This window comes from Anarhichas minor, unplaced genomic scaffold (assembly GCF_050575085.1).
Source record: "Anarhichas minor isolate MPS153535 unplaced genomic scaffold, ASM5057508v1 ptg000078l, whole genome shotgun sequence".
NCBI classification, from domain to species: Eukaryota; Metazoa; Chordata; class Actinopteri; order Perciformes; family Anarhichadidae; genus Anarhichas; species Anarhichas minor.
In genome coordinates, this window is record NW_027466524.1 from 555001 (window position 1) to 572384 (window position 17384).

At 44.4% G+C, this 17384-nt stretch overlaps 2 protein-coding genes across 5 annotated transcripts in view; both read right to left on the reverse strand.

Annotated features, from left to right (window-relative positions):
• efnb2a (ephrin-B2a) overlaps positions 1-1600 on the reverse strand; it is a 26747-nt gene extending 25147 nt beyond the window's left edge. For all 4 annotated transcript variants that reach the window (XM_076081051.1, XM_076081050.1, XM_076081049.1 and 1 more), the window contains exon 1: positions 1210-1600. In XM_076081051.1, coding sequence (XP_075937166.1) covers positions 1210-1322 — 113 coding nt within the window. In that variant the 5' untranslated portion in view covers positions 1323-1600. The remainder of the gene's footprint in view (positions 1-1209) is intronic.
• A 5100-nt stretch (positions 1601-6700) lies between these two features.
• Positions 6701-16168, reverse strand: LOC142937899 (arginine and glutamate-rich protein 1-A-like). Its single transcript, XM_076081017.1, has 4 exons — positions 15600-16168; positions 11694-11919; positions 8861-8944; positions 6701-8253 (listed from the first exon to the last, which is right to left on the reverse strand). Exons 1-4 carry the CDS (start codon positions 15923-15925, stop codon positions 8089-8091), a joined length of 801 nt encoding a protein of 266 aa, XP_075937132.1. The 5' UTR covers positions 15926-16168; the 3' UTR covers positions 6701-8088.
• Positions 16169-17384: the final 1216 nt, after the last annotated feature.

The window sequence follows — 17384 nt, forward strand, 5'->3', positions numbered from 1 at the left end:
GGCTTCTGTCCGGAGCAAATGGCGGGTTGGAGGCGCACGACGGTCTATTAAAAGTTTTCGTCTCATCAACCATATTTCCAGTATAATCCACCCTCAAATTTGGCTCGTTGCTCGATTAATTATTTCATTATTTCCACACAACGTATTGGAAACCCGCAACCGAGCGTCAGAGGCCCGGTGGTGGGTCCCAACAGCTCCATGAAGCCTCGTCATGTCGAGCACAGCAAGGACTGATCTCCCCAATCTCTTATAAATGGTATCTTCATTACGGCGGATAGAAATAACGTCCACTATTAAATTATATGGAAACACAAATTGCGAGGGAATAAACGGGCCTGCTAATAAACTCAATGCCGTTTCAAAGCTCTGCCCTTCTTAATTGATTCGGACCTGTTACAGTCAGATATGAATTATAATGCGCCCACTGACCGAGGAGCCGGAGCTGTAAAGTTACCAGGTAATTGAATTGACTTCAAACCACCAAATTGAGCCACATACCATAATGTGAAGCACACAAACTGAGGCGGGTTTGTGCGCTGTTGAGCGCCACCATAACGCACGGCCGAACGGGCCCTCGCTGCATTCTGCGCGTAAATATTCCCCAACGGCAACAAGACACAAACAGTAAAGCAACGAGCGGAGCTAAATACAGCCTCTTGCACACAGACAGGTGGTGTGGATGCTTTTATCGTTTTAGACACATCATGATCGTGGTTAACCCCGATAGGATACTTCTCAGTAATAGTATCAACCCAAACTCCGTTCAGACACGTTGGGAGTTAAGCTGCAGAGCGGGCAGAGATCTCTTTAGGTTTACGGATCATTAAGGTTTTCTGGGAAACTCGTCATACAGATGATCAACTATAAACTGAAGCCTATTTATATTTTGACAAGATATTATTTTAGCGACGCGATTCTAACACCATGTGTGTTGTCGTGGAAAAGGACTGTGAGGATAACAGGCGAATATGAATTCAAATGTTAAATCACGCTGCTCTGAGTGCTCTTTGTTCCACTCAATATATTCTGAAATGAAAAGTTGATTATTTTTAAAGAAATACATAATGTTAACTTGTGCTATTTTACGCATATAGCCAAAGTCACGGGCGGCAAGCAAACCAGCATTAAATTACCGGATTTTTTAACGGAGTCTGGCATGAAATCGTTGCTACGCGGGCCGGTTATCAGCGCGGCTTATGTTCCACTTACTTGGTATTTGTTGTGTTCCAGTAGATGGACTCCAGGATGAGCGCCCGGCACAAGTCCACTTTGAAGGCAATAAACAAAACTCCGAAATAATATCTCCACATCGAGTCCCCCATGGTTAGCCTGCGCACCTCCGGTTAGTGCACAATCCTTCTCAAAATAACCAAATATGTTCACAAAAAATAGATCAGAGGACAAGCGCTCCAGAAAAGGCTGACCGCGGCAATTTCTTCACCTTATATCCCGATCCAGTGGGGATGCGCACGGACCACAAACCCTGTTCAGACCTACTAGAGCATCTCCAGAAGAGAGACCTGCTCCAAAAAACCAAAGGCGCACGGCAGTAGTTCATTCAGCGGGCAGTGGCTTTGTATTCTCCTGTTCAGAGCGCAGACTTCACCGCTTTAATACATCCCTCAGAGAGACGAAAAAGTGTCGGTGTCCGCTGTGGGCCGCGCACAAATATAAATCCCTCTGCGTTATAGTCCAGCAATGCACGCCAGAATCCAGAGCAGCAGCAGAGAGGACCGTGGTGGCTGGTGGTGGAATGGTGAGATTCTCCTTTCAGACAGTTCTGCTGCTGCTGCTGCTGAGCAACAAACTGTGGGTGACAGCAGCAGACAAATGAGACGCACGAAACAATGAGGTCGGATGGTCAAAATGAAGAAAATGATTAAATATGAGAATGAACGAAATCAAAGGAGCTGGAATGGAAGTTCTCATACTAGAGGTCCCCAACAAGTGCTGCGGCTGAATGCTGCAGATCCGTCCCGAAACGCCCGCAGACCGCGTAGCGATGGTGCCTCAGTGCTGCTCCGAAACCTGGATGGAAAGTAACTGCAAGGGACCGCGACTGGGAATTTGGTAGAGCTGGTTTTGCCCAGTCCCCGCCCCCCGCCGCTGCTGATTGGTCCTTCGGCAGGGAGCTCTACTGTCAGTCAACGGGGGCAACTGGTTCAGCACGCTGACTAGTGGTGAGCAAACTGGGGAGAATTACAGTGGAATCGTGCTTTTGTCGAAAAGCAATCGTGCAGGTCGATGAATCAGACCCGAAGCTGAAGTCTAATTCGGACATAATAAAAGTGTCATACATGATATAGATCAATGTAATTAGTTCAACAATACATCCAATGATAATAAAGGTGATGACACTAGCCTGTTGCCTCTAAAAGATGAAAGCAGAATCACTGCGCAGACCAGACTTAAGAGAACTTAAATGAATCGTGTTGCTCTCCAACAACGAATCGCGAGCACTGCTCGCGTGTTAATAGTTTCTGTGGATCGCCCCACAATGAAGAACAAGGAGAAGCATTGGCTCCCATCAGGCTCATGTACACACGGCTGGACTGAGCCACGGCGCTCATGTGCTGCACTCCAAGTTCTTTGGAAAGACAAGAGCGCCCACTAGCGGAAAATCCGCTCCAGAGACAGCGGAGGAATGTCAGAAACAATCGAATATGTTTCATCCTATCGAAATGGAACTTTTAACAAAATCACAGAACAGAGCGTGTTTACTTATAGCAAATCAAATATAACATTATCATATTCAAAAGCAGCTATTGTTTCCTGACATAGAGGTTGTTTGAAAGGGAAACTGTTCAAATGTTTTGGAACTTTTAAGAAGTTTAAACAGGTTTGCATTTTTTTGTACTGGACGCTGTCTCTGACCAACACAATTATTCTCTTATTAGTATTTAAATTGTTGTGCTGTAATTGCTTCCTGAACTATTAAAACATTATTTCAACACACGTTAAAGTTCATTCAAAGCCTAATTGAAATGTCTCACATTCACACTTTCTGCAGACACTGAATGTTTTTCGTCAATTGCCTCTAATTTGACAAGTAAACACGCGCACACCTCTGGCGGCCCGAATGTCACGTGTGAAGGTTTCACACTTTGTAACCGTTTAATTGGATCAGGGCGGGTTTCTCTTCTAGGAGCGGCCGCTGTGGATTGCGGCCGTTTGCTGCGCTGATAATCAGGCTGAACATCGGGCAGATAATTGAGGAGTCCGATCCCACTTCTCTGCTTTCCTGCCTGGAATAAACACACAGAGGAGCCACGCTGTCACCGCAGACCGCGTGTGTATTGCAGCCGCGCGGACATTCGATTCATTTGACGTGTTAAAGGAAAAACCAACGAATGTGCGAATTCGATTAACAGGACTGACGCGCGGCTCTCTGCTGATTGTTCTCTAATTATTAACACTTTTTTCACGCTGGAGAGAAAGGAAAAAATATTAAAATATGTCTGTAGTGACTTGGAATATGTGTTTCTAAAGGTGTAAATTATAGTTTATTGTGGTGTTCGGAGTTACAAATTGAGTTTTAGTTTTCTCCACATTTGTTCATTTGTACAAAAAAAATATAATAATGATACTAATAAATAAAAAATGGCTGAAAAAAGCCCACAATGTAGCCTTCTTTTAATTGTCTCTTTCTCACCATCAAATATTTCTAAAACATGCCTGTTCTTGTAGTCACTCAACTATATCTTGTGTTACTCACCATTTATTTTTATTTTCTTATAAAACTATTTGTTTCGTCTTCGAATATAGTTTGAGTGAGACGGCAGCGCAGGAAGTTTGAATTGTATTATTTTTAAATCTCTGCCTTCCTGTAAAACAAGTCACTCAACCCGCCGGGCTAAAATAGCTGCAGAGCGTCTTTCCTGCAGATCAGCCCGGCTGACAAAAGAATCACACACACACACACACACACACACACACACACACACACACACACACACACACACACACACACACACACACACACACACACACACACATTTAACCGAATCTTTGAGCGACACTTGCAAATACAGGAAATCAGTTTGGATACACGTTAACATTGTTAAACCTGCTAATTTATTCCAAATCAACGCAAAACGTTTGTGAATCTCAAAGTTTGTATTGAAAATAAATTCAAATTAACTTGATCAAAAGTAATAGTTTAAAAAGTGTCAAATTAGCCATTTGATACTTTATTTTTATTTATATTTTTAGGTATTTTATCAAGCAAAGGTAAACGGTTCTTTTTAATTTGCACTACTCATTCAGGTCATAGTCCTTGCTGGGACAGAGGCACAGTATCCTACACAGGCCGCGAGCCGTGTTTATTCAGCAGCTCAGCAGAGCGGAGCAGCTGGGCTGTCCGGGAGGGGGGGGGTTACGGCTGGTGTTGGACTGTGGCGGTGCATGCTCTAAACTACAGACAGCTTTACGGACGGGTCACATGTTGACAGAGTCATAACTTGATAAGAGAGATAAGAAAAGAATCCGTGATGAGACCAGTGTCACTTGGTCATGGTGAACACGTTAGTCTGTGACCCAAGTTTAATAATTCATTACATTATTACAGTGGTGGGCCGTCAGGGCCTGCAAGGCCTTCTCTGCTGGCCTAGACACAATCACAAAGTTATATCTATTTTATAATTTTATAATTTTTCTTAAATACACTACATGTATTATAATTTATAAAAATATTTTCCCCATTATCTTATGTTCTCATTGCACAGCTCCTGTGTTCCTCAGCTGCTCTGCTTCCAGTGCAGCTTGTTTTAAGTAGAGCTTTTATCCAATCAGATCTCACCTCTGTGTCTCTAGGTAAGAACAGAGGCAGAGGCCTGCAGACTCACAAGTGCATCCATGTGCAGTTTAAGTGAATGGGGACGATATTGTTGATTGTCATAGTGTTCAACCAATCAGATCTTTAGTTTGACATGTTGGGCGTATTCTTTGACGTGTCAGAGCCTGCTAGCTGGCCTACAAGTACGTGATTGGTCAGTGGGCTAGCGTGCCGTGTTGGGCGGTGACAATCCCAATATCTGTTGCCTCTGTCCAGCAGGACATTTTCAGCCTCAAACGCATTAAAACGTATTCAAGAAATACAACTGGGGAGGCTCCACTGTCTTCACTGGCACCCATGAATCCAGAAGGACTTCTTACTGGAACTAAACGCACGGATGTACTGAACAACCGTGAGATTAAACTCTTTGTTAACAAAGAAAGGAGGATGGACTTTGTCTTTAAATAGTGAACAGCAGCTCTGGTAAGTTAAATGCTTTTGTTTTTACATCTGCAGTAGCTTTAATATGCTTGTCTATATATTATTATTTGTACAACTTGTTTTTATGAAGATGGATATTTGTTTGGTTTAATATGTGATAGGAACAATTGTTACATCCTATGTTGCTCTGGGGACATATTTAGCTGGTACCAGTGTTGCCAACTTTCCAAAACCCTCTTGGAGACTTTTTTTGTCAAAAGCTACTAGCGACAAATCGAGTGACTTGTTCTGGTGTTGTTGGAGACTTTTGTGGCGTTGTGACTCTGACGTTAAAGCTCGTACGTTCTGCACTGTGGTGAACGAGCAGCGGTGCTGCCGTGAGCCCCAAAGCACTCGCAGGTCACTCTCACAGCAGCCTCGCGCAGCAGTCAGAGAGGAGACGTAGTCTCGGCATATTCTCTGCAGTTAGTGTATTTATAGGTGTTGAGCTTCATCTTTACACAAAACAAATAACCGTAGCTGTGTTTCAGCTGCAGGTCAGCAGTGAAGCCCAGGTATAACATGCACAGCCCGCCACTGCATTATTCCAAAAACAATATTCATCCACCACGGCTTCACTTCACCTGCTAGTGGACGGGCACTATTGGATTCAGTAGTTTACATCAAAGTGTTTCCAAATAAAGTAGTGAAATCTGTGCATTTGCTGAGGTCATCTGTTATCGACAGTGTTGTAAGTTGGTTACGACGGGCCCGGTGCACGCTAGCTTCCGGTTAGGAAGCTGACATACCTTATTTATTGTCTCGTCACATGTTCAAATAGAGACTTGACATTGGAGAATATCAACATTAATATTACCCAGCAATGACCATTGCATATCTGTGTGACTAAAATATCAGAGAAAATAAGATATTATTTTAAAGTAATCATTTTTATAGTTTATATTATTTTGCTATCACTTCTATTTACGCCATGGATGGATTGATTACATATTATCTGGCGGGGCCTCGTTGGCTGCTATGAAAGTTGCTCAGTGGGGCAAGACGGAAAAAAAGTTTGACTTCTGAGTCTGAAATAGTGATGAAATGAGCTGCATGGTGTCCACGGGCCACAGAGCGAGCGGAGTGACTTTAATGCAGTGAAGAGGAGAACGAGGCTGTGCCCGCTGAACTCTTCTCCTCACCAGACTTCACTGGAAACAGACCAGCAGCTGCACAGCTCTCAAACTGGAAACGGTTAACAGGTTTTGTGATCTTGACCATATGATGCAAGTGAAGATGGACCAGGTCTGACGACGACTCATCTAGTGATTGTGTGAAGCGATTTCAGTTTGCATTAACGCCACGTAGCACTTGAAGTTATTAGTGTGAGCTGGAACTCTCCATGAAGCCCATGTTAAGTCTCTAGTAAACATAGTTCAGGAGGGTTTCCTCTTGACACACACACACACACACACACACACACACACACACACACACACCAGTGGAGGCATTCAATGGATTTATTGAACTGTTCAATCCCTTGACAATTGGGGGGGAAATTACATGACAAATTCAAAATCCCACAACATAACAAAAAGTCATAATACCCACCTGAGGTCAGCCTGCCTGTCACTCTCTCTCTCTCACACACACACACACACACACACACACACACACACACACACACACACACACACACTCTCACTCTCTCTCTCTCTCTCTCTCTCTCTCTCTCTCTCACACTCACTGCTGCCGACCTCAAACCTTATCTTACCTGAACTTGTCCATCCTATACGAATCAAGACTTACCAAGTGTGGCGCCTTGCCAAGTTCATTTACTACAACAAAAGTGGGACAGAACACGGACTGTGTGGCCGGGTGGTTCCCACAGTTCACTGTTTTTCCCAAAGAGTCTGATAAAACAAAACTCAAGTGTTTACCATTACTGTGACTTTTTGTTAACTTGGGGAGGAGTGGGAATCAGCACATCACAGCAAGGCTAATAAAATTACATCATACAGGAAATGTACCCACAGGCCCGCTTATCGTAGACGAGACACGCATCCTGCTGGAGGTCGGTGGTTCAGTCATGGGCAGCTTGGGAGTCGAGGCCGAGTTCACCTGCACTGCAGCGACTCCAAATCTAACACGAGCTTTACATTTCCTCTCAGCTAGACATGCGGCTGTCATTTAGAAAAAAAAGATATATACATGGCAGACAGAGCTGAAGCAGAAAGAAGAGGAGCTGTGGATCTACACGGTGAGAGAAGGTAGCGGAGGTGGAAGACACAAACCTGTCAGCTGGACGGGAAGTTAACTGTGCTTTTAGAGGCTGTGCTGGGATTTGTCACCACTGCGTCAGCCACTTTAATAACCTTTACAGATAAAAAAAATGATAACAGGAAAACCACAGGCCGACTCCCAAGCCACTCATGAGCTTTACAGTAGACTGAACTAGACAACGTCACACATACTCTTCTATATCAGGGACTGGTGCTCTATCGTAGTCTGCTGGCTGTGAAGACATGTAAGAAGAGCGCAGGCGCACAGCTGCTCAATGTTACACCAGAGTTAAGACTTTCCAGGAAAGGGACATGTTAAAGCATTCTACATCAAGAGTTTGAGTTCCCTAAAAATGAAAATTAAAAGGTGGAGAAAAAAAAAAAAGAAGCACAAACAGGATTCATCTGTGCGGTGGGGATGAGGGAGGATGGAAGGAGAGTCGGTGAGCTGCCTCCTCTTCAAGGCCGGGGGGGAAGAGCAAGTTCACACACCGGCTGCACCCCGTTCCCCGGCCTTCCTTCAGCACTTCCAAAACGAAGCGAGCGTTCCTCAGAGGAGGAGTGGGTGATTGATGGAGGAGGAGAGCTGGGGGGATGACATGTGGACCAGTCTCATTCGGTGGCCTTCAGGGAGAAGGACAGCTTGGGCCTGGACTTGCCCTTGCCGAGGATGATTTTCTGCTCCTCCTTCTGCTGCTTTTGACGGTCCTGCTCCAGCTTCATGCGCTCCTCGTGAATCTTTCTCTGCTCCTCTACAATACGCAACTGCTCCTCAGCCTGTCAGAAGCAAAGCCGACATACAGCAGAAACAATAAGGTCAGAACATCTCTCAGCGTCTCTACACCCGGTAAGATCCAGCACCAGTGTCTCTCTCGTGTGTGCAGCAGTTTACTACAGCCGGCTGAATCAGTCACACTTAAACGTATACAGCCAACAGGAAGGAAGGCCACTGGACTGATGAGCGTCAATCCAAAGCCACTCAATAGAAGTGGTTGTTACCAAAGGACTATTACGTTATTCAGTCATGTTGTGGTGAAAGCCTCGAGGTCTCAATCAGTGGAACTAAAGACACATATGTGACTTTAGAAGCACATAAAGCAGACATGACGTGCGGTGTTTTTCTTGCTGCACTTAGAAGTGAAATGACGTCATCAGTGGATGTGATCAGAACCCGTATGTTCAAACTAAAACACGTTTGTGGATATCAATATGATGCAACAGTTCAGTGTGGTGTTCTACAAACTCAACTGGTTCTCAGGGTCTACTGAAGCACTACAAGAGGATAACTAGTGCTGGTTAGTTGTATGTGATGAAGGCAGCGTGTAGAAACAGTGAGATAGAGGCGTATGACTTTAACATGAGAATGGGGGAATGCATCACGTACCAGCTTGGCCTGAGCATCAGCGATCTTGCGGTTATTCTCCTCTAGGATTTTCTCCAGCTCCTCCCGCTTCGATTTTTCTTCTTCCTAGACGGATGACACGGTTCCATGTTAGCGCACGAACAGGCTACAGCCACAAAGCACTTCATGTACATACGTACACACACTTGCCCTCTAATTGTCACACTAACACTCGCCACCAGCACACACACACACACACACACACACACACACACACACACACACACACACACCACAGAGGGGTTTGCTCAGCCTCTCACACATGACCCACTGTGTGGCATTCTTTGCAGTCATGCTGAATAGTTTTAAAAAGACAAACGGGGGCAAAAAGAATAAACAAAGGAAACTGTGGGGGAAGGACTGAGCCACGCCTATGTTTCCCTCCCGTTACTGCTGTTAACACCCTCTAGGAACTATCTAACGTGAAGCCACTTCTAGGGCACTCACTGAACTAATGTTAAAGACATTACAATTTAAACACAAGTATTCAAAAAGGGGGAAACCCACTCATCACACTCATCAATAGAAGACAGATAGAGCTGACAGACAATTCAATCTAGAAGAAAATACAACTGCTGATTTTATAATATAAGCAAGAGAAAAAAAGGATACAAATAAAGGAGGGAATAGTTTGGCTCACCAATGCATGTATACCTACGCATTTTCCTTGCCTGTGTACCTACACAACTGGTGAAAGCATTCGGCATTAAACGGTTGAATATTTACTGTCTCGTCCGGACTGTGTGGCCCCTGCAGAGACAGAGAAGCGCTCCTGGGGTGGGGGGGGTTCTGCCATACCGCGCCAGCAGCATTCCTCTTTATAACTGATCTCTGTACTGCTTAGCCTGCGCCTGCAGCCACACTCTGTTTTATCGGGTTTCTTGCCTTTCTTTACAGCGGCTCAGTCCCCACTGAGACGAGAGCAGGCTGAAGGCGAATACAGTACAAAGTGTCATCTGTGTGCTCGAGGAGGGCCGGCCCACGGAACACTTACAGTACAGGACACAAGTCACGGGGAGCCGAGCGGCTGCAGGCCAGCTCAGGTCAAGTGATACTTAGGAAGTTGGTGAGTTGTGTTTCCAAAAAAATAAAAACACAAAAATGTATTTACTAATAACAATATCAAACTTCGCAGCAGCCCTATGGGAGAAGCAAGTCATGAGTACAAAACACAGTACATTTGTTTTCTAGGGAGAGAGTCTCTTTAACGGTGTGTAAAATAGATATTAAGAGATCAAAAGGTTAGACCAGAGATAGTTAACCTTGTCAAACAGGAAACAGGAAATGTAGCGGTCCGTCATTATGTATCCAACAGCAGATGCCGTCTAACAGAAGATTGTCAAAACAAGGATTATTAAAAAGGTAAAGAAAACCTGTACAGGACAAACCGTCGGTCAATTAAAGAATATGTCATCAACATTTCTACACATCAAAATCCATTTAGAATGTCAGAGCAACGGAGACGAGAAGGCTCCACTCATGTTTCAATGTCAGAGTTATGAGCTTGTTTGAGGCAGAGCTCTGGGTTATAGATGGGCCTCGCTATTCTACCGGCTCCGCCAGAAGCGTCGGACTGAGAGTAGGAGACTTGGAAAGAGAGGAGTGCGTACAGACGGAGCCTTTGGCTGGAGGGGGGTGGCCCAATACATCCACAGAGGTACAGGGGGCATTGCTCACCCTATTAGTACCAAGCCACTGGCTGGCCTCTGTGCAGGACAGGGTCCTCTCGCACACAATACATTATGACTGGAGTATAAACAAACCAGCTTTCAATATGAAGCTGGGGGGGGGGGGGGGGGGGGGTTTGTCAGACAGTTGTCTACCTTTACGCTCTAAAACAAAAGGAGAGAAAGAAACAAAGGGCCTTGTACTAACTACGGGTCCTTTAAGAAGTGCAGAACGACTGACAGGACTGAGCTTCTTATTCTAACTTAAACTAAAGTCTGGCTGAACAACAGAGTTCGCTTTATAAAGCTAGTTCTCAGTTTTAGCCATTTGGCAAGTTGATAAATGTCCATTGATGTACAGAGACGGTGACTAACACAGAAGTGCTTAAATAAAGAGCTGTTTATTACATATTATTAACAAAGATGCCAGCAAATATGAAAAGTAAAAGATCAAGCTGAACCAGGGAAAGAAACTATGAAAAAGAAGACGTCAGTCAACTTATGTAACTCTGCCATGGCAAAACTCTCACTGGCAGGTTAGGAAATCCCCTTGGGACGGCAAAAAGAAGGGTGGCGGTATTCTCATTCCACCTTTAAGTGTGTAACAGGGAACGGTCATCCTTAAAGACTAAACCGCCACTTCGGGTCAGGCGTGATTCCTGCTGTAAGAAACCCAAATCCCCTGTTTGGAGCCTGCATGAAAATAAAGGACAGATGTTGTGGAGCCATAATTTCACACGTAGGAGATGTGACTGTGCACGTGTTGTACAAAGTCCCATTATTTTGATGAATTTGTAGCATTGATCCCCAGTGAGTAACATGCACAGAGTTTCTCATCTCATATATTTACCATTTAAACACTGAGACTGGATTGAATAGATGGTAATGCTTTGTTACCATTAAGTACTTTATTCCCCTGCAGGACAGCCACTTCCAGGCTCTGTATGTACCCTCCCTGCTGTGAAAACTGTACCATGGCCAGATTACATTGTAAAAAGTAAATTGGGAGGGGTGGAATGTGCCTCCACCTCCAGTGTCCCCATGTGTCCCTTCGAGAGGCACCAGTGAGAGCAGGTGGGGTCAGAGGTTAAAGGGTTTGGGAGGCTGTAGGACAAGGAGGGGTTGCGTTCCAAACGACCGAGCGTTACCTCTCTGGCCTTCTGCGTCGCCAACTCTGCCTGCCGTTGTCTCTCCAGCTCCTCCAGCAGCTGCCGCTCCATGATGCGCTTCGCCTCCTCGACGCGCCGCAGCACCTCCCGCTCGATCTCGTCCTTCCGCTTCTCCAGCTCCTCCTCCACCCGCTTGGCCACCAGCTCCTCCACTCGCCGTGCCGTCTCCTCCTCGATCAGCTTCTCCTCGATCTCTAGCTGCCGGCTTGAGGACGGGGGGGAAAAAACAAATGGGAGGAGCAATGAGAGGCGACAGAGATGGACGGTTAATCGGAAATGAAACCGATTTCTCATAAAGCTGATCTATTCTCATGCCAAAGACACATACTGCACAACACTAGACAAGGAACTAAACAGGTAGGTGAGTTAACGCCACAAATACAGAATACAGTAAAACTTTATCTGCAGCATGATGTCTTCCTGACGTAGCGCTGTGAAAACAATGAATGAAAAGCTAATAATACATAGTACACATTAAGGAATTGGATTTTGTTCTGAGGATAAATGTTAAAAAGGAGATAAGGTATAAGAAGATGCAGCCAGCGAACTGGATATGAAATGAAGAGGTGCTTATTGCATATTGGGAAAAGCATGTCATAAGTACACAGCACCTTCTACGTTGTATGTAAAACCACCAATGTTAGGGTCAAATCACAGATCGACTACATGCAGCACAGCTACGTCCAGCTATTCTGGATGTGTGGAAATTTGACTTGCAATACCACCCAACTCCCCTGCAGCAATGAATGAAGTAGCATTGTGCAACACAGTGCTACGCAACTAAACGCAACTGTAGAGCATTTGCTACACAAGAAATCCATGAGAACAAGAAAGAAGTGCATTACTGTGGTGCAGCAGGAGGAATGTGAACAGCACCAACTAAACAACTGTCAGGGCAGATTATATGACATAAAGAAATAGGGGACGCATTGTCCATCAACTTTGACTTTGTTTGAGGCCCGAGCATCACTGATGTATACGCAGAGGCCTGCGCTCTGTCCAGCGGTACGCAGCGATGGAGCCAGGTCTCTGTGAACATGTGGGCTCAACAGTCACCAACCTCCTGTTGCTGGGTTAGCCTCTAGTCTTTCTTCATCCATCTCATTTTCATGCAAGCAGACATCAGACAGCAGCAGGCTGGGTAGTGGAACAGCCTCGGGTCCTAGCTGGGTTACCTCTCCTTTTAGTGGCTTCATGCAGATGGAAGTTACCGGTCCTGTCTGCCTACTGTTCTTTAGTTTCTTCACTCTTAACAGGAAGCTAATAAGAACTGGGAGTTGTGTTGTCACATCACTTGTGGCACAACTGTAAACATGCAACCTATCCTGCCTGGATCTGATTTCATTCTGTCAGCCACTGGGGAACCAGAGACTCTACCCAGCCCAGGCCAAGTCCTTCCTTATCTCCCAGGTTTGTGTCGTGGTATTGACATTTGTATACCTGGTTAAGTGGCCCTGTGGCCAGTAAGCAGTAAGAAAAAAAAGAGCTACTCAGGCGACCAGGTGTGTGTGTGTGTGTGTGTGTGTGTGTGTGTGTGTGTGTGTGTGTGCCTCTGGCTACCACACACCTTCACAATAGCAGTTTCCCTGTCCAACAGATAGAACCTGCCAGCAGACAACAAACAGGTCATCATGCAGTATTTTAAAAGGAAATGTGGACGTCCAGTCAGTGCTGATGGTAAATGTAGTACATTGATAAAATAAAGTCTGTGCTATATTGACCAAGAAAGCTGATCACTTCTCCTGCAGAACTGTGCTGGCTGTGCCTACATGTACCAGGATGCATTGCACATGTCAGCTAACTTAATGAAATAAACTCACAAAATATCAATAAAGGATATATTCTTACACCTAAACCAGAAGATACAACCGTACACATTCTGGATTAAAGCTTCTCTTTTACACTAAACTAAGACAACTCATCGTACAACACACTATAAAATAAAACTCATCCAACACGACTTGGGTCTTTCTACTGTTCCAACAATCAGCAACTCTGGTTTGGTGGAAATAAATCCTAATTCACAAAATGTAGAACATAGGCCGGCTCTACAACTCTGGCTCAGTAGTAGAGCCGGGTCGTCCTTCAATCAGAGGATCGGAGGTTCGATCCTCGGCTCCTCTAGTCCGTGGGCAAGACACTTAACCACAAATTGCTCCCGTAGCTGTGCCTACGGTGTGAATGTTGTGTGAATGTTAGTTAGAGTCCTGGTGGGCAGGTGGCACCTTGCATGGTAGCCCTGTCATCAGTGTATGAATGGGTGTGAATGACGACATGTAGTGTAAAAGAGCTTTGAGTGGTCAGAAGACTAGAAAATAGAAGTACAGTCCATTTACCATTGTATCTCGGTGACAGCATCCAACAAAAACTGCCATTCCTCAAAGGCTGACTGACTACTGTAAGCGAGGGCTGCACTGTATGTTGTTGAAGCATCAACTTTGCGATGTGCGTCAGCTGGGATTCAACTTTGCCAGTCAGAGACGGCCACTTGGTTTGGAAGGTTCCTCTTTGGCCCTCGGCAGGCACATTTCCACTGTGACCGGCTCCAACCATGCACGGTGACTTTTTTTTGATGTGTCATCACAATTCGTATCGATACAATCAATGTTTTTATGACTTCATTGTTTACAAGAGCACAACATTGTTTATCCAGCCTCTTAGTATTACTCTCAAAGTACACCAGATTGATGCATCTAACTTTAAAATCTACAAACATTTTTAAAATGTATGTATTTTTTCACATCACAATATATATCCCAGAAACTAATATTGCAATGTCAGTTTGTTCCTAAAGTCTTGCAGCCCTACGATAAGCATGCTTTCTTGCATGCATCTAACTATAAAGTCTGTCTGTCCTTCCCTCTCACAGACTCTGTAGCTCTTGCGTAGCACAACAGCTAACTACCTAGCTAGCCCAACCGTGTCTACCGGCATGCAAAAAGGAAGGCGGTAAAGTAGTGCAGCCCGCCTCTTGTGTTCTTTGATTGGCTGTCTGGACAGAGTGCACTATTGAGAAGTGAAAAGTTGAGAACATTTTCACTTGCATGGCTATCTAACAAACACCTCTAGAAATATGCGATGCGCAGCATGTACCATATAGAAACAATAATTTCTAGAGTGACGGTCTTAGTGTGATTGGGGCCCTGGAGGGTAAAGGGTATACAATTGGATATTTAATCAGACAAGCACCCAAAACACCTTACAGGTTCAATTTATGGTAGGAAAGTTTTTTTCTGAGGATGTACATTACTAATGTTTGGTTTGTTCAATAAATTAATTACACAATTCTTAAACTGTCGAAGTTATGTCTTAATATCTAATCTATAACCAGTGCTAGAGCCACTGGATGACAAACTAAACAGCACTACCTTACTTCTTGCAATAAATGAAGGGCCAGGAGCCTGTCCTGGAATCTGCTGCACTGGAAATACACTCAGTGACAATAAGAGATGGAGAGACAAGCAGGGATGATAACTGTGTTGTGCTTGCTATAAACAACACAATACTAACTCCATCGCCCTTGTACAAACGGTGAAGTTATAAATAACAATCTAAGTTTAATAATAATAACATACAAGCTATTTCAAATCCAAACGGCCTCATAATTTAACTTAAACTGAAGGTACAACCCGGTTCTAAAGGCGACTGGCCCCGCGGTGCTCTGACAGGGAGAATCACCTTCGACGTACAGCCAAGGACCTGTGGAGTAGTGCTGACGTTAGCACGCTGTGGCGGCTAGCTTGCTAGTGTCAGGGGCTAACGCTATCTACACAACTGAACGCAGCTAGCCTAGCATTTAGCTTAGCATATATTGCGGTTCAATACAGGCAACGTTCTGCAACATTGTAACACTAAGTCCCAAGGCGTTTAATAAAATACACTCACATCTTCCTTTGTCTTTCCATCTCTGCCCTTCTTTCCTCCTCTTCCTTCCTCTGCTTCTCGTCCAAAGCGTTTCTCTTGCTCAGAGTCCTTCCGAAGATGTCGATGCGCTCAGGCGGCGTGGCTGGTCTTTCTCTGCGGGACGAGGCTGTGGTGGACCGAGAACGAGAACGAGATTCTCTGCGACGGTTCCTTTTCGATTCTCGGGACTTGGACCGCTTCTTTGACCTCTCCCTGTCTTTGGACCGCGACCGGCTCCGTTTCTTGCTGTGCTTGCTGCTTTTGGAGTGTTTAGATCGGGACGAGCTGCGGCTGCGAGATCGGCCCATGTTGCCCACCTCCACTAGCGTTAGTAGAGCGCGTACACCAAACTACTGTGTCTTATGTCTGATATGTGGGCAGTATCTGGAACTCCGTTCCACCCGCAACTCTGTAAACTTATTATTTACAATAACTGACCAAGAGGAATTTCTTCAACGATTCTGTTTTGGAGAAATTATCATTCAAAACTGGTTGTTATTTTGCCCTGCTAACGCTCCAAAAAGAAAGATGGCGGTTTACCGAATTAGTAGTTTCCCACAAGGCACCGCGGGTTTCGGTATTTCCCGGAGGTCTTCGGGATTGCCCAGTCAAATCAACGCAGACGGTCCTCAAACGTGACTTACATTTTATAAATAATAATTGTATAATGTATTGGGAATATGTGTATGTACTGCCTCAGTTTGGATCAATCCGTGATACAATGTGCGCATATTAGTGTGACTTAAATAAATGTCTGGCAGGCCTGATGCTTTACTGTTGCATATCCTTCATAATTATACTGATAGCATGGATGGCAAGTTAGTTTTTTATATACGGCTAAAATAATGTTACACTCTATTTAAGCTGTAAAGAATATTTTAAAATTCCAAAATCATATCCAGTTTATACTGTATCTGTGTATCTTCTATGGATTCCATTGACACCAAAAAGAAGAGATAACGATGTGTAGGAACAAGTAATATCTTATCATAAAATACACCTGAGAGAAAAGAAAAAGCTCAGTCGCTAAAATGCTGAGTACATAAGATGAGTAAACTGTAACGGTTGATTGCATGCATTGCATGCTCTGCTGCCTTTTTAATGCAAGCAGGCCAAAACCACACTGCATTACATTTTTGTTCCTATTTGACCTACATTTAACTTGTGCCTGTGTCCATTTTTAAATACTGTTTTCATGCACTATCAGGGGCTAAAATTATGCTTTTATCAGAGCTATGTAAATATAGCAACAAGAACATCAGATAACCAACCGACAGACAGAAAGAGGGAGAGATAAAACACAACTTGACAATGACACAGTCCTGCACTAAAAGATTGCCATCCCACTCTAGGAAAATGAGGCCATTGTGATAACTCTCCCCGGAGTGCTGAGCTCGAAATAAACTGCCATTACTATATTTAAAAGCACATAACTCAAAAGACCAGTGAATCAGCCTTAAAAAAGGTCACACCACTCAAGCTGAGAATGAAAGTGTTCCAACTTCACAAGGATTTTTTTGTCATTTAGTTTTTTTCTAATTACCTGCAGCTTTCAGCATTTCCAAATCTAATTTTAGTAAAAGAAATAATTTGTTCACGCTGTGTGCAGCTTCGACTGTAGATCAAGAAAACTTCTAGTTCTTGTAAATTGATAGCAGTTGTCAGATGCGTCACTTTCATACCCACACAGATGAACAAGAGCCTTTGTGTTGAGTAACTGCATTCATACACAAGCCTGTATTGTCAAATTGAGTGTGAGCACCACAG

What these genes read in the sequence shown, in the direction of transcription:
- LOC142937899 (XM_076081017.1), bottom strand. Translation starts at nt 15,925, where the DNA reads ATGGGCCGATCTCGCAGCCGCAGCTCGTCCCGATCTAAACACTCCAAA. An exon ending in ATGGAAAGACAAAGGAAGAT is followed by an intron (nt 11,920 to 15,599) that starts GTGAGTGTATTT and finishes CCCGTCCTCAAG; the next exon opens with CCGGCAGCTAGAGATCGAGG. An exon ending in CGACGCAGAAGGCCAGAGAG is followed by an intron (nt 8,945 to 11,693) that starts GTAACGCTCGGT and finishes TCATCCGTCTAG; the next exon opens with GAAGAAGAAAAATCGAAGCG.